This window comes from Nesoenas mayeri (genome assembly GCF_963082525.1).
Source record: "Nesoenas mayeri genome assembly, chromosome: 17".
NCBI classification, from domain to species: domain Eukaryota; kingdom Metazoa; phylum Chordata; class Aves; order Columbiformes; family Columbidae; genus Nesoenas; species Nesoenas mayeri.
The window spans coordinates 9364945-9392247 of NC_137565.1; the positions used below are offsets into that span (position 1 = coordinate 9364945).

General features: G+C 42.7%; 1 protein-coding gene across 2 annotated transcripts in view; it reads right to left on the reverse strand.

Moving 5' to 3' along the window:
- Positions 1-21061: 21061 nt before the first annotated feature.
- BCR (BCR activator of RhoGEF and GTPase) overlaps positions 21062-27303 on the reverse strand; it is a gene marked incomplete at both ends in the record, with an annotated part of 93053 nt that continues 86811 nt past the window's right edge. For both annotated transcript variants that reach the window (XM_080355408.1, XM_080355407.1), the window contains 7 exons: positions 21062-21151; positions 21889-22051; positions 23069-23174; positions 23771-23905; positions 25382-25521; positions 26343-26452; positions 26597-26656. In XM_080355408.1, coding sequence (XP_080211534.1) covers positions 21062-21151; positions 21889-22051; positions 23069-23174; positions 23771-23905; positions 25382-25521; positions 26343-26452; positions 26597-26656 — 804 coding nt within the window. The remainder of the gene's footprint in view (positions 21152-21888; positions 22052-23068; positions 23175-23770; positions 23906-25381; positions 25522-26342; positions 26453-26596; positions 26657-27303) is intronic.

The window sequence follows — 27303 nt, forward strand, 5'->3', positions numbered from 1 at the left end:
CTGCATGTAAAACTGTAGCTTATATTTTGCCCTAGGGAGAAAGAAAGAATCAGTGAAGACTTCATTTCCCTTTAGACACACTTCCTTCCACTTCAAAAAAAAAAATAAGGGAAAAAGAGAAGGGTAAAGTAGAAGCTTAACACTAAAAAGTTGCAGCAGAATTAAAAGCTGTAACTCCACAAGGCAGTCAAGAGAGACTTTGGGAGGTCCCTCATATCACATTACTAAACAAAATACTCATCTATCAACAGATAGAAGATATCACTGGAAAACATTTGATTAATGCTAGCACTACAGTATCAATTATAAAATTAATCAGGATGGAAAAAAGCCAAAACAAGCCAAAAATATCAGATAGAAGGACTGCATTCCTAAACTCAAATGTAACTATTCACTCTAACCTGTATCCCTTCGCAGACGCCTCTCTTTCCACAGCACACATAGCCCTGGAAACAAAAGGGGATCTTGTTCGGGAGCGTGCTCTCCTTGCTCTGGTGCAGGCATGTGAAACCAGTCCTGCATTTTATACCAACTGCAAAGACAACTCCATAAATAATAATTTAAAAGTGTTTTGCCCAATAGCATTGCTCTGCTCTTTACTGCAAACTGATATGATACATCCACACAGGCAACACAAAATGCTTTCAGGGTTACTCCTATGTACTCTGTAGAAACCTGAAAACTGAAGCAGACGGGGAGGATTTGATTTCTTGCTGTGGTTATTTTAATCTCATCCACTACCTAATATGCTTATTTATGCTAATATTGCTGTCACAAAAGTAAGACTCAAGTACAAGAGTAAAAAAAAGTTTCCTGTGCCTGTAAGGTGAGAAAGGGTTAAGACCTAAAGAAGGTATTAAACTTTTGCCTTTGGTAGAAGTTATCAAGAGGTATTAAGTAGTTTTAAATATTAAAAAAATGTGAATTATTAAGAAAATTATAAATTATCTTTTAAGAGTTCCAGAAAAACAGAAACAACTGATCCCTCCAATTTGAAGATACTGACCATTTCTGAAAAATCAAATACCCAAATTACAGAGGAAAATACAAATATTCACATCTAGGAGCAATGGAGTCAGTACACTTTCACTCTCTATTTGTACAAGTTATTTGGTTTTGATATATTTAGGCTGACAACTTTTGCCCAAATAATTAGGGAATGACATTTTTAGGTCACTTACACAGTCCCAAAAGGCAGAACTGTAAAGAAAAGATTATGAAATAAAAACACAGATTCAGAACTTCTCCAAGTCTCTGCAGGCAAGACAGTGTAGTTGCCAACAACTTAATGTCTGGGGTATGAAATAAGCTACATATGAAGAGACAGAGTTCTCTGCAATTTATAATGTCCTCAGCTCAAACTTTCAGCCTGCAAGCTGCACAAGCACTCCCAAACGACACCTCTTGCTCAATAATTCCAAAAACATAATCCATTAACCACTGGATTCCAGAAGCCGAGAGCAAGCAGTGCATTTGTGTTATTGCTTAAGACATCAATTTTAGTGACATGAAAGGCTGCTGATGCTAGAGGGTTATTTAAGATACCAAGGATAACAGGAAACAGCACGGAATCACAGAAGACCCTTAGAAGACTGACTGGGCAACAAGAACAGCAAATAAAATTAAATGTAGGTAAACACAAAGTAAATCTGTCTCTTGGGGAAAAGCAACCTCAGCTTCATATATAAATGTACTCTCAAGAATTTCAGTGTTTTGATTCACAACTTCATTAGACTACCGGTACAGTGTTTGGAATAAGGCAAAAAACCCAATGCAATTCCAGGAATTATGAAATAAAGGAACAGAGAACAAACCATAAAACACAAATATGGCACTCAACAAATCAATTGTTTGGCCATCTACCCACACTTAATTCGTATGTGTAGTTCTGGTCTCTCAACCTCAAAAAGAGGACTTCTTATACACCTGAAAAATGTTCAGCAACACGCAAAAATGAGATCAAAGGTATATAATAACTCCCATGAGACATCTCACAGGGAATATGACAAAATCCTCCTAAATCTTGAATGGCAAGGAGAAGGCAGACTGGGACTAGCTGTTAATTATCCCTTCAGCATTAAAACTAAGGACCAACAAATGAAGCTAGAGCCAGGTACAAAATAAGAAAATTGAGCTATATTTTTAATGCAGATTGAAAGAATGCTGTGGCTGCACGAAGAGCAAGTGGAGGGGGAGACCAGACGTACACAAGGTAGAGAAATTCCCTAATGGATGCTAAATGGCTGAGCACAAAAGCTTCAGAAATCCCTCTGAGCCAAAAATAATTGCAGGGTAGGAAAGCACTTGGGGTATGAGGAAAGACTTCAGGTTTTTGTTTGTTTGCGTGTTTTGGTTTTTTGTGTGTGTGGTTTTGTGTTTTTTTCCTGAGGCATCTGCTCACAGTCACAGCTGGACCCTGAGCACCAGGTGGGATGGATCCCTGTCACAGCCAGGGCAACGTCTGCTACCTTCTTATATCAAGAGGAAAATATGCAGATGTCAATGATTTATGGGTGCTGCAATTTTGGAACAACTGCTGCAGGTAGTTATCTAGAGAGGAAAGACTTTCCTGCTACTTTCTATCTTAAAAATTCAAAAGGGCCTTTTCAGTTTTCCATTACAAGTTGTAGAATTAGAAAAATAGGAATTCTACCTTTAAGCTATGTTATCTACCCACTGTTTTCAGGCCACATTTGCTATTGCTGCTTCTCTTTTAAACAGAACAAAGACCAGAGCTTTGGCTAAGAATTGGCTGTTATACACCTAAATTTCTCTACTCCTTCTTTGGAGAAAACTTCAGAGCTGTAACTGCTGTGAGCAATGTGGAACCGTTGCAATACTTAACATTCCAGACAAGTGACAGGAACATTTACAGAACTACTCCTAAACTTACAAACTGTGCTCTAAAAGCCTTTTCATAACAAATTTAAATAATGTAGTCTTGTTTTCAAGCTCCTACTTTAAACAACCGCTATTTCAAACCACTGCCAAGGAAAGAAATAACAACTGTTCATTAACTAAATCAAACTGATTCTTCCTATTGTGGGGATTCTGTTCCACAAGGAAGGGGAGCACTGTCCGTAACTCTATTTCAGCACAAACATCTACATTAACTGCACCTTCAGAAGCTTTTCTTTTTGAATTACAGTTTCGGAAATCAGAACAGAAGACCAGCTAAACCTATACTTTTTCGGTATCCATACTAGAGCTGATTAAAAAATATTATAAGTGTGCTTAGTACCCTGTTAATTAGGGCTGTTCATACTATAGATGAGAATACCACCCAGATTACAATTACATAGGTTTTGTTTCATTGGTGTTGATAATACACATAATGAAAAATGTCCTTATATCTGAAGGCAGTCTGTGTGTCCCTTACAGTGCAAGCTGAAATAAACCCCAACCAGCAGAACATGATAAAGGAAACAGAAGAAACATACTATGTAGAATATTAGTACGATAAACATGGAGGGAAGGTAAAACCTGGTTTTGGCTACCTTGTCATTTTTCATTCCTTTTGATAAATTTCACAGTTGCATCCAAATGTTAAGCCATGCACTAACAGGTGATACAATATATGCATATATATATATATATGTGTATATATATACACACACATGTAGACCTATTTCCTGGATAGTAATTACACCTCTATGTCATATTTTAAAGGCTTAAACCAACTTAGCAGAAATATCAACCTTCTGGGTAAAACCAACTCTTATTTTGTCACTGTAGTGTTTCTGAACAAAAAAAAAATTAACACAGTAAATTTCCTAGCCAAAGGACTGGCCAGCTTTAACTATAAAAGCAGCTAGTCTTAAAAAGTTAACCATATTAACTGAAAGCATTGTTACCTATCATCATTACAAGCATGTTCTAAAGTAACTGTTTTTATGGAAATCAATAACCTTCCAGTTACAAAGGTGTATTTAGTGTCATATAACCCTAAGTATATACTGTACTCTTTAATCAACAATCAGATTCCCCTGCACACATGGAAATTTTCCCTGCACTGCCAGGGAAGTACTTTAAAAACCAGTAATGTATGTATTTTAAGAGCATGGAATTTGGCAGAACACTACAATAAAAGGTACATGACTAACACAACAGCTTCCTTTGGTTTCCAGCTGCCTAGGTCAGTAGATAACATTCATTGCAACGTACTCCGTCTCTGGCATAGCTGTTCCCAAAAGTGCCAGGGAGAATAGGTGACCAGTGGTGCCCTTTCCCTTTTGTCCATTCAAAATGTTGACAGCTGAACTCTTGTATCAACAACTGCAGCAAAGGCTTCTGCAGGCTGAGGTTCACAGGGAGAAGAAAGGCGGCAGCAGCATAGCTCCCATCAGAAAAAGGGGGACAGAGAAAGGATGTGCAATGTGTTATTTACTGCAGGAGCTAAACCAGCAGCTCCCAGCACAAGTAGGCTACAGGTAAAACCTGTAAGATAAGTGAATAAATTCAACCAGGTCCTGTGTTCATCCAAAACACTCCATCAGATTGTCAGCTGGTACAAAACCCAAGAAGTCCAAATCCTGTTTCCAGCATGGTTACAATGACAAATCCGTTCTTAACAGCTGTTGACTAACGTATTCTCAACTTGAGGACTTTCAATTGCATGGATTTCTGGAACTGGGAGGTAATTGGGTGCTCACCATGTCCACTTCAACACTGACCTGGCAACATTCCTGAAGGCATTGCACCAAAAAACAGAACAGAAGCACACAGAGATACATCCCCTGAGGACCTTCCCAGCCCCCAGGTGCTTACAGCTCTGGGACTCCCAGCCCCAGAAGGACTCTGCTGGTCTCAGCCCGACCAACAGAATGGCCTGGATGGGAATGGCCCATCCACAAGCCAGCCTTGCTAAGGCTGGAGGAGGGAACTGCCTGCTGGAGATTGCTTAAGCTAGTCATGAAAATAATCTAATTGTACCCTGCCACCAAAAGACGCTGTCCCACTCCTTCGTCAGTTCTCTCCTTCCAATTCTAGAGATCATAGCTCATTTTTTATGAGCTAGTCTTTCAGTCAGATCAGGACTGATCTGACTCACCTTATAATTGCTAGATACTATGCAAAGGAAGCAGCAGGACTGGGAACTGGGAACAAGAAGGAAGGCTCGCCCTCTCAGAGACAGTATGGCCCCAAACTTGTTCTCAGGCTATTGGACGCTCAGCAACAGCCCTGATTTAAATGAAGCTCTTATTGCTGCCCAGCCACCACCACTTTCCAAGCCACACTATTTTGTGGAGCCATGTGGTAAGCTAGATGAGGAATTGCATAACTGTGTTCTTTTTGAGGTATCAACACAGGACAAAACAGGGCACTCAGGCCACTGCGGAGTCTGAAGACTGGCTCTGTCCTGTGCTCCGACCCACGTCTTCCTTCACCTCCGAGAGCTGTCAACAGCACACTCATTACTCAGTTTAAAATTCTCCAGGCTTGTCAGACAGAACTATATGCAGATCTTTCCTAAATACCCTGGCATCACTAGAGGAGGAGCATTTACCCACCCCAGTGTGGAAGCCCAAGGACATTCGAGTCATACAGGAGAAGAATCTTTGGGACAGGATGGAGAGGCTCCTGTCTGCAGAGACTATTTTTTTTTTCTCCCTAGGGAAAAGGATAAGATACTGTTTCTTTTCCACATTTTTATTCCCAGCTTTCTGGAAAAGGGTGAATCACTGACCAGTTTACAGAGTCCCTGTTTCCTTGGACAGTTTGGTTGCTGGAGCAATGCAGGCCCCTACCTGGGGCCAGAGCCTGGGAAAGCACTGGAAGCCCAGGACCAGCACAGCACCCCTGCCCAGTGAGCCTGCTGATGTGCCGGTATCACCCTGGGGTGCCAAGTGCCCAATGCTTCAGCACTTTCCTTTGTGAAACGCTCCTATGGTATTTCTTCGATAAGCTCCTATACCTCCAGGTTTCATGGCAAGCCTTTGACGTTTGGCTGAAGGCCTCAGACTAGCTTTCCCATCCCCTCCAGAAAAATGTAGACTTGCTACTAAAAAAAAAGCTATACTAAAGTCTTCATAGTTATTTCTGCCTCCAGGTATCCTTTACTTATAACATTAACATCCATAAATAGACTTAATGGAATTTTCTTCTTTGATGGATACTATTTTTTTTTTACAGGTATATATCAGAAACATTTTCAGAAAAATGTCAAGGCGTTCTCACAATACACATTTGGATAGGGAAGTATTTGCCATTAACTATTTAAAATGCTGGTTACTTCTTAAGGAAAAGCAATCAAAACAGAGAAGACTCTTTTTTGCAATGAAGGAAAGATGTTTAACTCCACAACAGATGCTACTTTAAATGCATACCTATTGGCAAGTCTCGGCATCACTTAACTTGCTGAATAAAAGAAACTTTAAGCTCAGTACAACTCAGCAAATCAGTAAAAAGTAAACAAACAAACAAACAAAATCGTATGGCTAAGCAGAGAAAGTCAAGCTCTAATAGATAACTCTACCAGATAAACTTGTTGACATCAGTTAAGATTTGTCAATATGAAGACTGCCAACATCTTAGCAATGAACAGTGAAATATGCTGAAGGAGCCTCTCCAGCACCAACCCTCACAGAAAAACAAAACTGTTTTAAAAAGGCTCCATCTGCTAGAACCATTCTGTGCTTTTAATTAAGAACATTTATAGAAATGTATTAAGAACACAGAAAGTTTCAAAGAGTCTTAAGAATGCCAGCCTCTTGGTCAAGCTTTCCACCCACTCCTCCAACTGCATATCCCACAGGAAATCATTATTCACTGCACGTACCTGCGCAGAACACTTACCCTACACTGGCTAAATGACCAAAGCCAAGGAAATGTTTTTAGCACCAGAAAAATACCAATACCTTCAGGCTGATGTCATCAAATACATCACTCAAGTACTTGAATACTACCTTTATTCTTTTTTAATACCATTTAAATACTAGAAGTTAGATACTCAGTTTATTTTCCTGAATAAAACTGCATTTATACTAGTTAGATGCAGGCAATCATTAGCTTCATTCTGGCAAATAGTCTTGGAAAATAATATTAACTGAGGATCAGGCAAGTCTTACCTTTCATAAATGTCAAACCAAGTCCTGAAATAAGTAAAAATGAGTCATTTTCTCTCTTGAAATTTTGCATAAGTGGCTTTACAACCCTTTAATATGTTAGAGATGGTTGGATATAAATTATGAGGGTTTTTTTGTACTGAAACACTGCAGATCAATCCCCTTTGAAAAGTCTCTTTTTACCTAACTTCACAATTTATTGTGGTATTATTTTTCTGTAATTTGGGAAGCTACTAGTTCTGCCACTTATTTGCATCAGTGTCAGTTCTTTGGAAAATTAAAGTATCCTGTGACCTTTACTCACAAAGATCAAAAGTAGCAGTGCCTTTACAGTAAAATCCTCTTTCCCAAAGAAAATAATGCATGTGTGTGTGAAAACTCTAATGATTAATTATTTATATGTTAAAAGACGGTATCCTATGATTACATGCAGGCTACATTGAACTGTTAAATGCTCCAAATGGTGGCTTCTCTGATCATTTCAGTTGGAATAAGCTCAAAAGAAACAACTAATATGTTCCTTGTGACTAGTCACTTAAAGATTAAGTATACAACTCAGCTTCTAACACCCGTTTTCTCTCCCTTTTTCAGTATGAAGACTAAAAATAAGACCAAATGGGGTGATTTTTGAAGCCAGGAAGTACAAGCATAACATTTCTTATGCTGTTTTTCCCACTGAGCAACACAGATTCAGTCACATTAATAGCATTATACACTCCTAGAACTGGATCCTAGTTGGCAAGACAGGCTCCAGTGTTGCAAGATCAAGGCAAAAAGAAAAAACATAAAAAAGAACTTCTGAGGTATGCTAGTAAAAGATCTCTTAAGGAGTTTCCATCGCATGCCTGCATCTTCTGAGAATATATTTTCCTCTTTCATACTAACAGTAAAGCAAAAATGGCTCAAACTTATTTCCCTTCACCATGTTACTCGTAAGTATTTACTTATTCACACCAAAAACGTTAGCAGTGCGTCACCTCATCTACTCTGTAAAATGAAATCTTTGCACCACAAAAATAACCATTCCAACACGCACTTAGAAACTTCTAAAACTCATTGGCAGCTCCTCACACCAGCAGCTAACACAGGCCAGAGACTTTTTACAGTCCAGAGGCAAACTTGCTCTGCTTGATTTGTGACTGTAGAGCCAAAATCACTTCCCCCCATCTCTCCCATCCAGAAAAGGGTGGCCATGGAGAAGTCCTGGCATTTTCCACCTCTGAAGGATGCCCAGGTGTGGCTAAGGAAGATGCCAGGTGGCCCCAGCTAAGCCATGCGAATGACCATGCCAAACCTCACCCTAACATCCAAGTTTTTTGGGTTTTTTTTGCTACTATGGACATACTCTCCCTTAAGTAAAACCTTTACTCAAGCCTCTCCTCAAGCCTGATGCAGATGACACCTTTGTTAGTATGCCTGGGAGGGCACAGACATCACACTGCCTTAGAACATGGAGGGAAAGGGGAAATAACGCAGAGCTGGTAAACTGTAAAACACGATAAAAAGTACAGTCCATGATAACTGGAAAGCACCGCTTAGAAGTTTGCCCACTGTGATGTTCCACCATTATCAAATTTTAATAAAACAGTCCTTTATCCTACTAAAGAGAGAACACAGATCTTTATTAATGATCACACCAAAATTTATGTGAACAAAAAGCTCTTTGACTTGAGCAGATAAAAGAACTGGAAAATGTGGACTGCAGTGTTTATCTAGATGGCACTCTATTTGACAGAAATGGTACAGTAAGTTAAAAATATCTGAGATGTTTTGCTCCTCACAATTACATACTGTATTCTTTTCCCTTATTTCACATCGTCTACCAGCCTAGAATCTGATTTTAATATTAACTGAAAATTAAGTGGCAGTGTTACAAGAAACAAGAGACCACTCCTGTCTCAGTTTCTCAATTTTAGTCTCAGATCATTCACAATGACCTGCTCTTCTCATTTTTTTTAGCTACTACCTAACAACAATCAATTAGACTGGAGGTAGGGAAGAGAAATTGTACTTCTGAGCTACTACAGAACTATATTATGATCCACAGAGTGTTAAAAGCAGCCACTGGCTTTACTTTGCCTACATTTCAGCAGCCAAAGTCCATGCCATTAATTAAGCAGGAAGCAGTAACAGAAGGTTTGTGTTTGCTTTTGGGGTGAGCAGAGCCTGCACAGAGTATGTCCTTTGAGAGAACCGACAGCTCTTCAGAACACCTTTCACCCAGCAGAAACATTGACAAGACCAATTTTCTGCTACAAAAGAGCTGTTTGCCAGATCCTCGCACAGACAGACACCTCACGCAACCACAGGCAGTGAGATGCTGTTGCGGAGAACCGTGCAGTTTGCTGAGCATCAGCACTGCATTGTTTTTCTCCCTGAGGACACAGACTATAGAGGATTCTCTGAACAGGCTGCTGACTCTCTGATTTTGGCCCAGCTATGGGACCTTCGTTTCCTCCATCCCTGGCGCTACCAGGTCATGTAAGGTTTTTGCAAGAAGAAATACTGTGAGCGCAGGGAGACAGGAACCACAAAACTGGAACTTGTGGGATCTTTCAGCTATAAAAATGCAGAAAACCGGCACTCCAGACAAGCATGAGACCCGAATCTACACAAAGGTCCTCCCCACCACACCAAAACCCAGCTACAAAGGTGTCCCAGTGCCGGCACTGCACCTTTCTCCTTAGAAAGCTCCCACACGAACCGCCACCATCCCTCTCCGCAGACGCGAGCCAGTAGCGTGAAACAAACGACTTCCCCGCGGGGTGCAAACCCGAGCTCGCCCCGCCAGCCGGGAACCGCGAAGCGCTCCGGTACCTCCGCGCCGGGCGGGCGGGCCGGCCTCCCGCGGGCACCTCGGGGCGGCTCGTACCGGCAGCGCCGCGAAGGGTCAGTCACAAAATGGGTGACAGGGACGACGCCGCGCGCTCAGCCCGCGCGGGAAGGGAGGAAGATGCCGCCGCCGGGCGCGCGGGGCCGCTGAGGCGGGAGCGGGAGCGGGGCTGGGGCGGCAGCGGGGCGGCTGTCACCGCCGCGGCCGGCTGAGAGGGCGAGCGGCACGGCGGGGCTGACAGCGCGGCGGGCAGCCCCGGGGGGCACGGGAGACCGAGCCCAGGGGCGGGCGGCGCGGGAAGTGGCTGCCGGCGGCGGTGAGGCGCTGCGGCCGGCAGGAGGGAGGCGAGCGGCAGGAGCCCGGGACACAGGCCCTGCTGGGGCCTACGCGGCCGCGGGCGACCCCCCAGCGGGCGGGCGGGGGTCGGGGCTGGGCTAAGCTCGCCGGCGCTCGGCGCTTACCGGGCAGCCGCCTCCTTCCCGCTTCTTCGCGGCGCGGCCCGAGTCCCGGGGAGCCGCGCCGGGCCGGGTCGGGCCGGGCCACAAGCGCCGCCGGCGGGAGGAGGAGGGGGCGCGGAGGGGCGCGCGGGGATGGCAGGGACCCCTCCGCCCGCCTCCGCCCCGCCCCTCGCGGGCGGTGCCACCGCACTGCGCAGGCGCCAACCCCCAGCCGAGTCCACCCCGCGCCGAATGGGCGGGGGTGTGCGCGCGGCCACGGGCAGCGCATGCGCTCTCGCGCGTCCCACCTCGCGAAGGGGGCGTGGCCGGGCGAGGCGCCTCGCGCCGCACCTCACCTGAGGGCCGGAGGGCGGCGGGGTCTGGGGCTTCGCCCGCGGGGAGAGGGCGGCAGCCGGTCGGGGCTTCCCCGGCGCCGGGCGCTGCCTGCGGGGGCGGTGCCCGGGAAGCCTCCGCCGAGGCGGCGCGGGTGCCCGGCCCGCCCTGGTGGTCCGAGGGTGAGGGGGCTGCGCTGCCCCTCGGCTGAGGCGGGACTGTGAGGCGGGGCGTTGGCGACGGCCCCGGCCCAAAGCCTGGGTCTTGCTCTGGTAAAAAAATCGTGATTTACTGATTTATTTATTTATTTTCTGAAATAAATCAATTTTAAGCTTCAGAGAAACCTCGAGGAGGGGAGCCGGGGGTGTGAGGCGAAGCTCGAGTGTGACCGCGCGGCGGGGGCCGCGGAGCCGCGGTGGCCGCAGCCCGAGCACCCGGGGAGCACCGGGCACGGACCGCAGCCCAGCCCGGGCAGCGAGGGCCTGCGGGACTCCTACACCTGGCCCTGTGCCTCATAGTACACTATTAGATTAATTATAGCTTTTCATTTGAGCGAAAAGTAAATACAGTTTAAAAGGTTGTGGAGAGCAGCTTTGACTTCTCAGGTTACAAGAACTGTGTGTGAACACGAGCTTTTAGACTTCTGGCTCCTGAAAGACTGCACTGAGTTCTGTAGCTCGTTGTTATGCAGGATATATGACTGTTGTCATGAATATCAAGCAACTGCAGTTAATAAACCCAAATTGCAGTGTTGGTGCTTTAGTGGGAGGTATAGCAGAGTCTGTATTTACAGGCATTGGCTGGAAAGTGCTATGAATGCAGTAACTAAGAAAATGTGCTGATCCCTGTGGAAGTTTCCCCATCAGAGTTTCTGTTTAGTTCAGACCCCAGGTTAAAGCCTCTCTCCCAGCAGCAATTCAGCTGTTTTATCAAAAGAAATGCTTCAGTAAAAGATTGCATTGCAGCCTCTCCCTTGAGGTACGTTCCTTCCTAGAATTCACAGGACTGCTGAGAGAGACTATGATTTATAGTCCCCTCCTTATCTGGGGTAAAAATTAATTTTTAAAATTGTAAATCACAGTAAATGACACCTATATTTCATCAGAATTCCCTTTAAAACTGAGAGGATGTATGCTTCCAGAGGTTACAACATAGTTTGATTTACATCGTGGGAAAAGTTTCCTGTTTACATGTCCCATGAAGTCAGTAATTTTGTTTAGATGTCCTTCCCCATCCATTTCTCTGTCCGTCTGCCTGTTCTGAGCTGGCAGGGATTCCCCTGGAAGGCTGACGCACAGACATGGTTGTACTTGTTTGACACTGAAAGGCTCCTTAATAATTAAGTAATATTTCTGATATTTGTTTTGCAACAATATCACCAGTGTCACTCCGCTATGTGATCCATGGTATGTTCAACAAAATAATGTTCTGTGTTTCTACCTTTGGACTGCGTTTAAGAGTTATTTATCAGTAAAAAAAATGGCATTTCAATTACAATCAGCAGCATGACTTCTGTATTAGGGATTTGAAAATTTTCTGCGTTTGTTTTGTACAATGTATTTCTCATGATAGCTCATCAAGGGGCTCTGCTTTCTGTTTTCTAGCAGGAAACAGAACATGGTTCGTTCAGCTCAGTGAATTAATGAACCAGCTGACAGCGCATACGGCTGGTATCCTAGCTCAGGAACTTAAAAGGTCACCGAAAAAAACTGCATAATATTGCAGCATTATATCCTGTAATGTGTTCAAGAGTGGTTCATCTGTCCACTAGGACAACTGTCTCATTGTGGTTATATTCTGCATTAGATTGCCCAGAAGGATTACAGAGTCTCCATAATTGGACACTTCTAACAAAGGGCAAACCAGTGTCTTAGGGAGCAGGGCAGGTACAGCTGATCCTGCCCCAGCCTGACAGGTGGATCCTTCGGGGTTCTGGGGAGCAGCTGCCCCCGGGCAGTCTGTGCCCAGCCCCAGGAAGCAGCGTGAGGGCTGCCTGGAAAATGAAGAAACACCTGCTCAGTAGGGGACTGTGCAGCAGTTTGCACAGAACATCATGGTTATTATGCACTCACGTGTTCTTTCTCATCCTGCTCCAGCCTGAAGTTTTGTTTGTTCTCTCTCGTTACAGGGAAGTAGTGTAAGCACACACTGGCTGAATTTGCACAAGTTTGTCCTCTGCAATTCTTGTCACCGCAGTGGCACAGTTGCTCACCCAGGGTCTTCAAGTGGGAGAAGCGTCTGAGAAGTGCCAGTCTGGTGAAGAACTTGACACGGTAGGAGCGTGGCTGTGTGAGCAGAGCTCTGGGTAGAACTCTTAGCTGGGGTATGACATGACCAACTCTATGAAATTTAACAAGAGCAAGTGCAGGATTGTCCACCTGGGACAGGGTAATCCAGGTTATAGGCACAAACTGGGGAATAAGAGGCTGGAGAGCAGCCCCACAGAAAGATTTGGGGGTTTGGGTTAATGGCAAGTTGAAAAGGAGTCACAAGTGTGCCCTGGCAGCCCAAAGGGCCAACCGTGTCCTGGGGTGCATTGAGCACAGCATCGCCAGCCAGCCGAGGGAGGTGATTGTTTTACTCTACTTTGGATATTGCCATTGAGACATCATCTTTGTGATCCACACTGAATGAAAATCAGTTAGAGAGCTTTCAAGCAGGTATCTTTTTATTATAGAGAGGTTTATATTTTATATTAAATTTGGACTATGTTAAAACAAAACCACGTTAATTACATTAATAATTTAATATTTGATTTAAAGCACCAAGAGAACTTAATTTAAATAACTGATTCAGATTCTACATTGGTTCCTGCTAGAAGGCACTAATTTCATGCAATGTTTGAAGAACTAGAGGCCAGAGCTGATTTCTTATCAAATATGTAACTACAGCTCAAGTGCTCTGCACAGCGGTGTAGAGGTTCCGAGGTCTGAGGCAGCGCTCCTACAAAAGGAGTAACACAGATCTGAAAATGGACCATTTTGCCCAGCTACTTCTCTACCTTCCATCTAAACTATTTCCACACGTTACAGTTGTTTTAGTTTAATTCAGCAATAATGCTGTACTAACCTCTAGCTTTTAAGTGAACACACCAGTGTTCAATTCTATACCTCTAGCAAACTCAGTTCAATGCAATTCACACATTCAGTTAATATAGGCCTAGTTTTTAGTTAAATAAGACCAAAAAAACCTGACAAATATAGATACAGGAGATTTTATTTAACATTGTGTACAAAGAAAGGCTACAAATGCCTTAGACTCCCCCCCCCCACAATACAGTTTTTGGATCCCTTTTTCATACCGCTTTTCTCAGAAAATTAAAAAAAAAAATCCAGAATAACAATTTTTCCCATGTTTTTTCCCTTTCCTTTTCCCCTCTCTTTGGGGCTGAACTGAGAGGTGTTTAGCAGTCCAGTTTCAACACCTTTCAGTGTTAAACTATTAGGATTAGATTTTCTTTTCCAAAAACAGAGCACTATGAGATACTGAAGCACTAGCAACAGCAGTATAAAATGTCAAAAACTGACTCTCTAACACGGTAGTGTTAAAACAATGCCAACAATATTAACTCTGATGAAACCCCAAATTATCCAAACAGTAACAAGTTGTTTGTCTTCTACACCTGATAATTTAGCACTAATTATATAATTTAATTGTATTTATATTTAAATAAATAGTCTTAACTCCCTTCCTTGGAATTCTTCACTTGAAATACTAGAGATAAGAAGAAACTACACAACTTACATAGGCAAGAGAAGGCTTTTATTTTTTTGCTGGACAGACACAGAAGGAACAGGATTCCACAGTGTCCTGCTGTGAGATCATATTTAAATTCACTATTTCATTGTGGTGCTTCTCAGGCACCCAACACAATTCTTTACCCTCTTTCTGCTGCCTTGGTTAGTACTGATACCTCAGCTCTTGGAACATCTCTCCCTATGTCGGTACGTTTTATCCAGGAACCCAAATACTTTACCATTCCTGAGTGGCTTCTGCAAGTTTTCATAGGTAACTGTGAAGCCCAGACCAAGATTTCTCTTAGGCTGTGAGCAGCAGTAAGGAAGAGATTAGAAGAGGCTGTTGAGAAGACGTGTACTTTTGCTATGGCAGGTTTTACATTAACACCTACTACAGCTGAAATGGTTTTTAGATATGGATCAGTTTTCAGCTGACTATTTGTGTAATACCTAGGGTTAGCGTAGTCCCAATTTCTCCCAAAATGAGACTAAAATGAAGGAAATTTGAGCTATTCTGTGCAGACTGGCACACTTTTCAGTTAGGCACAATGAGAAGGAACTGGATGAGTCTCTTCCTGTAACTGCCCCATGGGCCTCACTCATGCTGCCCCGGGGCAGATGTGAGCATCCAAGCACCAAGGCCGTCTGCTCACTAGTGAGCTCTGCGCATTGTGATCCCTCTTTGGGGTGACCTGCAGAAAGCTGCTGTGTTCTCCTTCCAGGCAGGAAGCAGTTTTGTACACAAGCCTGCCCTCCCAAACATCTCCAGGGATCTAACGTGGCCTGGTCATAAAAACAATTCTGCAGATTAGAGATATGGTTCCTCCGTGGAATGTCTTGGGTTCTCAGAACATCATACCACTGGGGAAAAAAGTCTGCAACAGTTACACAAACAAAAGCCCTACTGGAAAATAAAACAAGTTTCCTCCATTCTGATGAACTACTTTTGTCAAGAGAATTTGAACATGACTGCAATTAAGCCAAAGCAGCGGAGCAAACATTTCTGCTAGGCTTGGGGACTGCATAAGCATATTCATTCCCAAATATGCTTGAACAGGTGTAAATAGACTCTTACTTAACTCACAAAACAGGTCTACATGAGCCCAGAGCTGCACCAGTACCTGGTCCATTCTGCACCAGAAGACTGGAAATACTGTAGTTCTCTCCAGGCATAGCTCTGCTACAAACTGAACCTCCCAGTGGGCTGGTTTCTACAGTACAGAGTGGCATGAAGTGTTTTCTGTTGGAAAAGAAGGGGTCTGTATTACTGCAAGGTCAAACATGACTAGGAAATAAATGACATGGGAAATATTTGCATGGTCCACCTGCATGTTTTACAATCGTCTCCCACAAATCCACTATGACAAAGTAACACAAAGAGAATCAGAAGTGGAGGCAAACTAGGTCAGTTAATAATTTTCTAATTCTTGGCAACACCATTTATGTATTCACTTGACCTGGAAGGCCTAACTCTAGCTATATGGTCATGGAAGGAGGAGAATCAAGGTAACATATATACTCAAGCTTGCTGCGGTCCTACTGTTTCATCCATTTAATCATTATAGCACGTTGTGGCATTTTATCCTTGCAGCCCAGAAACAGACTCTTTGAGCTTAGATCACAGTCTGGCTTCCTAGTTCTGTGAGCTTTTTCCTTCTTTGCAGTGGGGTTTCAACTACAGTAACATATGGACTCTTGCTCCTATCTAATGCCACAGGGGGGGAAAAGTAGACAGCAAGTGATAAGCACTGAACTGTGAATTTTCAGTAGCAAGGAAGAGGAGTTGCAGCACATCAGAACTGGGAGGCCACAGCAGCTGAATTCCTGGTGTTCCTATAATAATGTTTGGGGTTTTTTTACCAGCAATACAGTCTTTGCTCACAGTTATCAAGGGCATGAGCCTTCTGCTGTAGTTTGAAATGAGAACTGCTTTCTAGTTCCAAACCATATGATCCAAGTGATTTCTCATTATGCTTCCCTTTCCCATTTGTGTTACTTTTCATCCCTAAAACCTTGTTAATGAATAATCATTAAGTGCTTTCTTTAGATCTTCTCTGGGTTGTAAGGGCATCCATGTATCTAATTCTATCCAATGAGAAATTTCATAGAGTACGTATCAACATTCGTTTCATTTCATTCTAGTTGAGAACAGAGAACAGCTAATATCAATCTAAGGCTCCAGTACTATCTCAGTTGCACGTACCCTACGTTGAAGGAAGTGAACGGCATCAGACTTATTTTTCCAATAACAGTACTATGGCAACGTTAGCAAAGTTTATAAAGAAAATATACCTGGACTACAAATGGAAGGGGAAAGTGACTTACTATACCAAGAATTTGATTAATTTGATCATATCTACTTAGGAATTGCCCTTTCAGATGTTTATTCTTCAAGGAACAGAAGCAAAGCCCTTAAATCTAGTGTGAAGGTACTGGTCTGCTGTTGTTACACATCCCCGTTTTCTTGAATTAAAGTAAAAAGAGAAATATTTCCCATTTCTTACTAAAATTTCCATAATAAGAATGCCAGGTGTGATACTGTTATCCCAGTAGATGACTAAGCACTGAAACAAAAGGATTAACCAGTAAGGAATCAGAGAGGGTTGTGGGTTTTTTTGCCATCAGATTTTAAACATTATTAAAAGCCATGTTGGTCAATTTACATTTTATACATCTTTGAAGTAACGGCATGTTAAGATAAATGAACACATTGTGATACCTTCCAGTGTTACAAGTGTGACAAACAAATTTGGAGGTCCAAGTATCCCTTAAAGAACAGTACATTTGTTTAAATAAACTTGTAGAAAACTAACATAAACAACCATAACAACCAGAACAACAGGGTTTTTTAAACAGATAAAAATGAATAAACTGTAAAAATACTGCATCTCCCATAAACATACTCTGTGGTTCCACCAGCTTGTGGCTAACAAAGAAAGTTGCAGATCTGCTTCAGACGGTGTGTGCCGCTTGCCTTGTTTGAGGCATCAGCAAACAGTCACCCCGTGGCTGGATTTTGCCCTTAGCTGACAACACTGAACACCAGCAGCACTAAAATACAGCCTGTAATAGCTCAGCTACTACCTCAACTTGTTAAACTTGTGCAAGACTAAAGAACACCAGCAGCATTTTAATGGATGTGTTTCAATTTGGTTTCAGAGTACCAAGCACACACAAACACAAAGCTGAAACTGATCTCCTAACTGTTATTTCTTGTCCATCTTTGAAACCTTTTCTCATAGTTTGCTTTACCTAACATTTTAAAATTTTAGTTAGAAACCTTTTCAGTATTAAAAAAAATGCATGAAAAATTTAAAATAGTTTCTAAATGCCAGGAAACTGATGCTTATTCCTTTCCTTAAACTGCAGATACAGACTATCCTAACCTGAAATCTTTAGTTGAAAGTTTTAACATTTCAGATTCCTGTTTACTGAAAGCTACATTTTTAGAAAGGTGACTCAAAATGAAAGGGCTTAAACTTCCAGCACATATGTAAAGAGTAACTTGTTGCTAGTTTGCTCTTCTGTTGTTTATATTGTACTTTTTAATACAGAAAATGGAAGAGTTCGGTTTTCTGACACAACTTGCAAGGGAATATGTAAGAGTAGAAATCAGAAGGCCTTCTCTTAAAGCCAAGTTTTGCAAGTCCCTTTTTAAGTACAATAAGGCTTATTAAAAAATATCAAAGTAAAAAAAAAAAGGCAAAACCATAAAAGCCTTTTGGAAATACTTAATTTCTGAAAACATAAGACTATTTGAAAAAAACTTAATTGCAGAATTAAAGGAAATTCAAGAAATCAATTCTTGTATTTCAAATCAGTCCATGATTTCATCATCAGCAATAAGATGCGGTATCTTTTCCAGCCCAAAATTACCAGCTTTGGGGAAAACATATTCATACTTAACAGAAATAATTAACGGGTTAAGTTAAATTAAACTTTTCCCTGATCCACATGCCTGCATGTTAGATAACGTTACATTAGAACTGAGCATCGTAATGAGAGACTAAAAGCAACAACCTGTAACAGTAACCAAAGCAAAAGCAATTGTCTCATGGTTACATACTATAGATCAGTAATTTAATATTAAAATTAACTTCCTCTATAAATAAAAATAAAAAAGTCGGGCAAAAGTAAATTGGCACAGTCATTATGGTATTGCTTTCCAGTTTCAACACTGCAAAGAGCAGCCACAGATTCCAAACACCAAAAGGAAAAGGCTGTCACCCAACCACCTGGGGAGGTTTGGCCGGGGTTTGTGACCTTTTAAATGACGCCATCAGCAGCGCTACTGCCTCACGTACACCAACCACCGCTTGGCAAGGGGAGGTGTGCAGCTTGCAGTCAAAGCATTGCTATAGAACCGCTACGGAAAATGAGAACAAATACATCAAAACAAAACCATAGAATGTGGTTTACTGGTCTGCATGACTTTCCTTAAGTCATTGTTTTTCAGGATTGTGACTAATTTTTACCTTCAAAAAGGCAAAAAATAAAAATAATTGAAAAAATCTTAAGCCTTCAAGTTTCCTTGCCTTCATTCCCTCCCTCCCCTCAAAAAGCACTTCCTACTATAAAACACTTTTTCTGTCTTAAGGGTTCAGAAGTTGGAATGTAGTGGAAATACACACAAGAGAGAAGGAATTTCTAGTTGTACATTACATTACAAAGAGGTTTGCTCCCCAACCTAAGGAGGGAAGGATACTAAGCAATATTAAATTCCTATAAGAATCCTTACAAAGCATGCAAAATATTGATATACTCACAAAATTTATATTTTTTCCTTTTTGAATTTGCAACTTCACAGTACAATGATTTCTAATATTATGCAGCAGTCAGAATTACAGTGACTACAAAATCATTTCCCTTTACTTTTTTTTTTCTCATTTGTTTGAAAGGCTTTTGTTTTTTTTTCCATTGAGAGGTTGCAGATCACCCATCAGAAAACGTGAAATTCAGCATAACAGGGGTTGCTTGCTTTGTCATGTTTCCCCTCAAATAATGGAGACAACTCTACCAGTCTTTCCAAATCTGTCCTTCCCTCTCTCCCCATGCCGATCCCTTCCCTTGTCTTCAGGCTGCACTGTTCTTCTCGCCAGGATGAAGATGGACGGATGCCACTAAATGGATGCTGCATAACTGGCTAGGAAGTAAAGGGGGCTGGAACAGCTTATGAAAATGGAATCACACCCACGCACCTGAGATGTTTGGCACAACTGCTTCACAGCCAGAACACGCTGCTCCGGATACCAGCAAGCAGGTTTGCTATACTTTCAATTCCCTGGAGAAACCCCCTGCCCTTTCCGCCCCTGTAACCCCACTGGCTGCAGCTGACCTGGGCAGGGAAGCACCAAGCGGGATGTGGCTCGGCCTTTAGTACTGCTGTAGGTAGTTCCATAGAAACGTCTTCACTGCTCTTACTTAACAGAGGGTTGGAATTTCTTGAGAACACACAATGCATGCTACTTGCTAGATTGTCCATAAAGTACATTCTGACACATTTTATCCAAGTATTTGTATCTATCAGAAAAAGACTCTTGTAGAAGCCATGTACAAAGCCTCCAAAAATTCAAGTATCAAAAAAAAAGGTGTTCTGATAAAAGTTTGGAGTAAGCAGCCAGCCAAACTGTTAGACATTATTTTTGCAGTGATAACTTCTTTCCTTTGGAGTGCTGGGAATTTACTGTCTTCCAAATTAATTTTCATTGAGTTTGGTGGGGTCTAAGGAATTTAGCAATCCTGCCTAGATAATATTGACCCACTTTTATATTCAAACAATGGAATCAGAAACGGAATCACTGACTCTAATCCTTCCTGCCTCTCTTTGATTTTCTATATTTATTTATAGTGTAACATCATTGGGTCTGGCCCCCTTAAGCCCCCCCCAAAAAAACCCAAACCCAAAACCATCAGAAGTGCAACACAGGCAAGAGTAGGGCATCTCCTTCCCTCGAGCTGGATAAACATTTGCAAGAGAAGGGGTGGGTGAGAGAAAAAACAAAACAAACAACAAACCACCAAACCCCAAACAAACCAACAGTTCTAGTTGTATGCAAAACTGTTTCATTTCTTTAGAACCCTGTTCAAATCAAGACTTCAGTTTCTGAGGAGGGAATCCTTAGATCCCAGACCTTTCCCTTCTCTCCTCTTGCAAAGCAATGCTATTTTTGTGGCCTAGAACAGTACTTTAGAAACAGCAGTTATTAAAGACACAGTTGTGATATATCCTTTAACTCCCCCTCACCCAAAAAGGGGTATCCTGTGAAGTGATCCAGTAGAAATCTTGAAGTTTCTTTACGATAAATCCATAAAATGAGGAATACCTTCTGTCACATTCCCAACAAGAATAATAATCCCAACAAGAATAATAGCCACACTCTGTGGTGCATTTGTTCAAGTGTCTATTGCTCCTTCTAGTGGAGATTCTGCACAGCTCCACCTCCACGTCAGTTCTGGTCCTACCAAGCAAGAGCAGAGATTTTTCTCCTTTCTCTTCAGGTGGTCTCTGGTTAACAAACAGCAGAAGCACTGAGGGTCATAATCCCCAGGACAGGAACAGCCCAGTAATGTCTGAAGAAACACCAGTTGTCTTTTTTCCTCAGGTGTGGCAGATTTCTGCCAAGAGCAGTTTTTGTGTCCTGTTGGTATCACAGGCACCTACACCTCTGTGGAGAAGAGAATGCTTTGCCTCTTGCTGTCTGGGGTAGGGATAGTCTCTAGCTGCAGGAAGTACAGAAGAACTTGAACCTGGAAAGAGAAAAGAAAAGGTAACAATAAAGCTCTGATAACTCATTGTCATCCTGCCTATTGGAGAGTTGGCAGACATGCCTACAGCTCTCTCCACAGGAGCAATCTTGAAGTTGTGTATTTGTTTTAATACACTGTATAATATCAGGAATATGAGAACTTGCAGCGCTCCAGAGACACTCTTTTCAGCTTCCAGGGTATAGCAGTGATGCTGGAGTTCCACTGCGCTGAAAAACTCTGATCTATAATTTGCCATTACTCAGTCAAGAATGTTCCAGCCAGCACGACCACCTAACACAGCCCCTATGGTCGAATTCTCTGCATCGCCTTCAGAAGGCATCAGTGGCCCAAGAAATCTGAACTTAGCGAAGCATTTTGTTGGACATCAGTGAAGGTGGCTTAAGTGTTGAGGAGCATCACAGGAAAACACTAATGGTTCTCTTATCCCAGGCTGTGAGACAGCCCTCAAAAAATCTTGCTATGCGCAAACATGAAACATGCAGGATTGCACGCATACCGACATGTCTCATGAAAAGCTGTGTTAGTACAGACGCAAACTGAACTGCCTGAAGATAAACAGTTCTACAAACAGTCTAAAATGTCTGTGGAAGGGTGAAAGTGGTTTATGTTTCTCAAGTTGTGAAAACACAGAAGGATGGCTGAACCAGCCTTGCTAGGGAACTACAGCTTCCCAGATACTCTCTTCACAAGATTCAACAGCACATTCGGGATTTTACCTGGGACATGACTTCTAGTGACCAACTATCGGTCATTGTGATGGGCTGGGTTGGGTTAGCAGGGATTTTACTGTCCTTCTCTGAAGGTCTGAGCAGCGTTGGTCCAAAGACAGTTGCGAGATTATGCAGGGACATCTTGTTAATGCTTTCCCTCTCAGCAACCCTAGGAGAAGAAACAATGAACGAGGCACATCTTTATAAATATCTGTGTTTGGAAGCGCCCTTAAGTAAGAAACCATATTTATTCATTTTGTAAAAAGTTTTAGATACATTCAATTGACCACTCTCCATACATGCCTAAATGAGCTTTTTATATAAGCAACACCTTGATCTGACAAAACCACAGTCTCCAGGTGCTCTACAGACATGGCTCAGACTTGGGAAAGGGACTGCTGCTGACTGTCTGGACATGCAGAGGTGGGACAGGAATAAAGAAATGTGTTTCATCCCAGTTTCATAAATGAGAAACTGAGACACACAGGTTAAAAAATTTACCCAAGGGCAGAAAAGTCTTCAGCAGAAACACCAGTAAATCTCAGATTTCCTGGATTTTAATCCTCAGTCACAAGATTATCTTTCATCTCGCCAGTGACTGTCTCTGGTATGTACAAACTACGTACGTAAATTAACACACTGTGCATGTATTAAGCTTATTGCATTAATATCAAACACATGGAAATACTTTTTCAGTTACAACCATATTTACAAAGACATAGACAAGATCAGAAAGACTAGTCTAAGCAAGGAACTGACAACTCCAGTTGGCAGAATTGCAAAGCTGGAATTTAAAGAAAATATATAATGCTAGTTTGTAGCACCTTTTGAGACAGGAAACTAGTCCTTAAACATGGCCAAAGCTTCAAAATCTATAGTAAAACCTTTCCCGATCTTTGTATGCAGATACAAGTGCAGTTTTGCAGTGATACTGCAGCAGGAATTTGCATTGGCACTAGATAAGCCCTGAGACTTTTGTTGCTCCTTTCCTTCAGTTCTAATCCTTTTGGTATGAGTGGGAATGGAATTTGGGATTTAGTGCCTCACTAAGTGAATATGAGACAATAATTATCTGATGAACATTCACAACAAATTCTTCTTCGTCTGTGTGATTCAGCAGAATTTGAGGAAAAAGCTCCTCTTTTCAAAACACATCCAATCCATGTCTAAAAGATGCACATATTACCTTTTTAAATGGTCCAAAAGGAAAAGGAATGTCACAAGGTTGGGTTCTGGAAGCGATAACAATAGGTTCAACATACAGCTTTCCTTTGCAACAGGATCTGAAAGTGCTACAAGACAGAAAATAACAAGACATCACCGTAGGCAGTGAATGAGAATTTGACTGACTGCGTAATTTCCCAAACCAACAAATACAGATGGTTCTGAACAGACTGTAATTCCTTCATAGGCTGGAGGGTCAGAGTTGCACATCAATACCCCACAGCATCTCTTTCCTTTATTTCATAGATATGTATGTCCTTTTCTCTCAAGCAGTTCAAGTGCTTTCAGACCTTCAACCCTTGATGTTTTTCCCCTGCACAGTGTATCCTCCCCACCCCGCAAAGAGGCCCTTCCCTGGATGACTGACAGGGCAAACAGCTGGCACAGCCCACACAAGTAGATTGCCTTGTGTTCTTAACCTGTCCTTCAGAAGCCTGGACATTTTTGGCTTATAAAAAGGTATGTTCATTGCCCATATTAAAGCTCAGAGGAAGAATATGTCATTCCCGGGCTCATTTCTGAGCTCCACTTCCCTAGCAGCTTGTTCCAGGCTTCTGTCCAACATTATAAATATGTTATTTGTATTGCTTTAGGAGCAGCCTCCTGCAGAACAGCATCTTTAACCCAGACCTGGTTATCAAGGGTTACTTCTGCTACTACCTACCAATGCCCTCAGCAAAGTTGGGGTACAGCTCATCTGTAAAGAGGGGTTCAGGCAGCTCTCGGAAGTACAGCTTCAAGGTGCCCGCGATGGCGTTGACATCCATCTCGCTCATCATCACTGACACGTCTTTATTGTCTGAGAGAGGGAAGAGGGGAAGCCGGGTAAAGAAGCTGCTGGCCTTGCATTCATTCTTTTTCTTGCTTTGGCTCTTTGTTTATCCTTTGACCAAATAGCTCAGAGTTTTCCTGTTTACGTTTCCCCAGATTAAATGAGCCACCTCCTGACAACTGAAAAGTGCTGCACAAATGACTGCAAACAGTTTGTAGCTTTAAATCAAGTGGAAGCAACCTCACTACCCAGGGTTAGTTATGCTGTGCCAACAACCTCAGCCAGATCTGGAACAAGCCCTGTTTGACTGTATTTATCTGCATTTCAACTTTTGTTAGTGACAACAATTGTTATTCTAATTCCTTGCCTCTAACAGCTGAGAATAAGAGGCTGAGGCTGTCTAACTCCCCACTGAATGCAGCTAAAGTACACAGGCAATTCAGGGCTCACATTTCAGTGTTGTTACTATTGAGAACAACAAAACCACCCCCTTTTCCTAAAACAAACAGACCAACTGGCAGAGCCAGTGCTGGTTTCATGATGTTTAGTGTAAAACAGCATTTAACACAAAGAAAAAAAGTTGTTTTTTAAAAACACCCTTACTGGCACTAGTGAAGATTCACAAATCTATTTGTTTGGTAACTTAGGGGAATGAAAATAAAATACAAGGAAGAAGAAATTTCACAAAATAAGTGAATAAAAAGTGCAGGGAGGGTGAATTTGGGCACCTGGCACAGACCTCATGACTGCCTGCATCAAAAGAGAGCTCAAGTGTGGCTTGGATAGTTCTTGGACCATCATGTGGAGCTGGAAGTAGGGCAGAATTTCACTTTGTGCACCTCAGCAATCTGGAGGTGGTTCATCTGCCTGATCTTGGATGCCTTTTGGGACATCCATGCCATTCTTTTAAATGCAAAACCAGTAAGGAGCCCTTTTCTGCTCAAGATCAAAGAAAGCTTTACAAAGCTGCTCAAAATGATCTAATTTTATAATCTGCACACAGAGTTAAGACGAGAGCTCAGGAGCCCTGACCACCCAACTGCAGTTTTGTAAAAACCCTTCCTAGCCAACCTTAGAAAATTTTTTTTTGCTGGCTTCCTTTTATAAAACATTCTCGATTTCAAGGACTTCTGTTAATTCAGAAGCCTCACAACAGCGAGGAAATTAAGGCTTCTGATTGCTGCTGCTTCCCCTGAGGAAGGTGTCTGCCACTTGCAAAGATTTGGCAAGGCAGGTAAACCCACCATTTCCTGACTGCTGGGAAGAACAACAAATACACAATTTGCTATACGGATCCATCCTGTTGTATATCTTGGGTTACATCTGCGGTTGAAGAATATTAATAAAACATGCAGCCAGGGTTAAAATGATTCTCCTTGTGAGAGAATCTCTCACTCTTAGTGCTTCTGGAGGAACATGAGGTTAAAAATAGCATAGCCACCTGACAGGGAGCTCCTGCAGGTTCTCCCAGTGCAAAAGAAAACATCAGACACAATTACTTACTGACATCAAAGGCAGCTTTCAAAGCCTGGATATCGGTTGCAACCCCAGAGACACGGTAGATGCCCACCTCCTCCATGCCACGCCGCTCTATCTCCTCCACGCACTGGCGCACTATGTAAGGCACCTTCGATCTCTCTCTCCTTAAAAAAGCCAGACAGAAAAGTTCAGTACAGCCTGTGCCCTCAGTGCTTGTTGCCCCAGCCAGGCTGGTTAAAATCACCCCATCATTTTGCTGTGCAAACCTCTTATGGAGAATGGGGTGGAAGGAAGCCTGAGCAGGGAGTTGAGACTGAGCTACAAAATTCCTTTAAATACCAGAGAGGCTTTTCTGAGTGTCTCAGCCTGGCTCTGGCTGCGCTGCCGCCACCCTGAGCACTTGGGCTTCTGGCTAGATCTCAGTGCCCTCAGAGTCTGCGACTTTGCACAGGTAATCAGTGGATTCCCAAACAGAACTTGGAAACACGGCAACACCATTGCTTTCCAAATAATGCAATTCCATAGAGAGGAAATAACACAATTCCCAAACTATATAACGGAACAAACAGGTTTCTTCTGGCAAAAGATTCATGACAAAAGATCATGGGTTAAAATAATGCTACAGGATCCAAAGAATTTGGACATTTCCGATCATGGAAAGGAAACATCACAGCTGAGTGGCTCTGGAAATTTGTGACCAAGTCAGCTAATTACAGAGTGAAGGGGCAAGGGGGGTTTCCGGACCTCAGAAGAGTGTTCTGCTGTAAGTAAACACCCTGGCTTTCAAAGCCTGTGTGCATGCTGGTTTTTTTCCTACAAGAAAATGAAGCTTGGAGAATCTACAGCAGCCACAGCCGTCTACGCTGCTACCCAAGGGCAGCAGACGGGACTGACAGATCCCTCAGCGTGGTAAAACCCAGGCACAACCCTCTGGCCAGCTGACTTTCTGAAAAACAACAGGGAGAACCGTGACCCATCAGCTTACTTAGTGACAATAGCGATCTTGACCCCAAACACCCCAGTCTGTTTCCGGGACGGCATCCTTTTCAGGCTAAACTCCCGACTGGTAAACTTCACCGAGAGCTTCACTTCAACCTGAATAAAAAATAAAGGAGGACAGCTGTTACTTTTCTAACGTTTGGCGTTGTTTTGTTTTGTTTTAGTGCTGCAATGAATAGCAAAGAAATAAAGCACAAATGAGGCACACAAGCAGTGCTAACTTCTGGCTTCTGGACTTACTCCATTCATTGAGATGACTGTGCGTTGCCAATCTTTGTCCTGCAATGCTTGTGGGTCCAGCTGAAAAACACAGAAGTTACCCATGAGTTAGGAACAGATTTCAGAGAAATCAGCTAGCCTGAAAGGCTTCTGCGAGGGAGCAGAGCACTACCACTTCCAACATGGTATTTCTTTTCCATAGGAAAACACACACTCCAAGGTTTCCCTGGTTTCAGGTAGGGGGACTTTGTGTGGTTCTCTAAGCAGGGCTGATGAGGACTCACACACATGGAAAATCCAGCAATAAATGTGCAGTGTCTGCTCAACAACAAAGGCAACCTCAGCGAGCAAAATCAATGTTTAACGGCCAACAACCTCAGCTTTCACAGAGGCTGCATTCATTGCTGGAGCACAACAGGCGCGTTAACAGCCAAATTTGTCCTGTCTCACAGGGCTAGGAGTCAGAAAAGGGGAGGAGAGATTTCTAAAATGACTGATTTGAAATAGAGGAAACTGTCTCCCTCTGCGTTTTTCTGAGACAGGTGAGGCTGGATGAGTGTGAAATTACTGCACTGAAATAAAAAGTCAGGCTGGAGTGCTTCATTGCTCTTGGCTATGACACCAATAGCTTCCAAGAAGGACTATGTTCTGCTTAATTCAAAAGACATAATGACCTTAACAGTGAAATCAAGGCAGAAAAATAAGAAGTGATGCATACAGAGACAGAT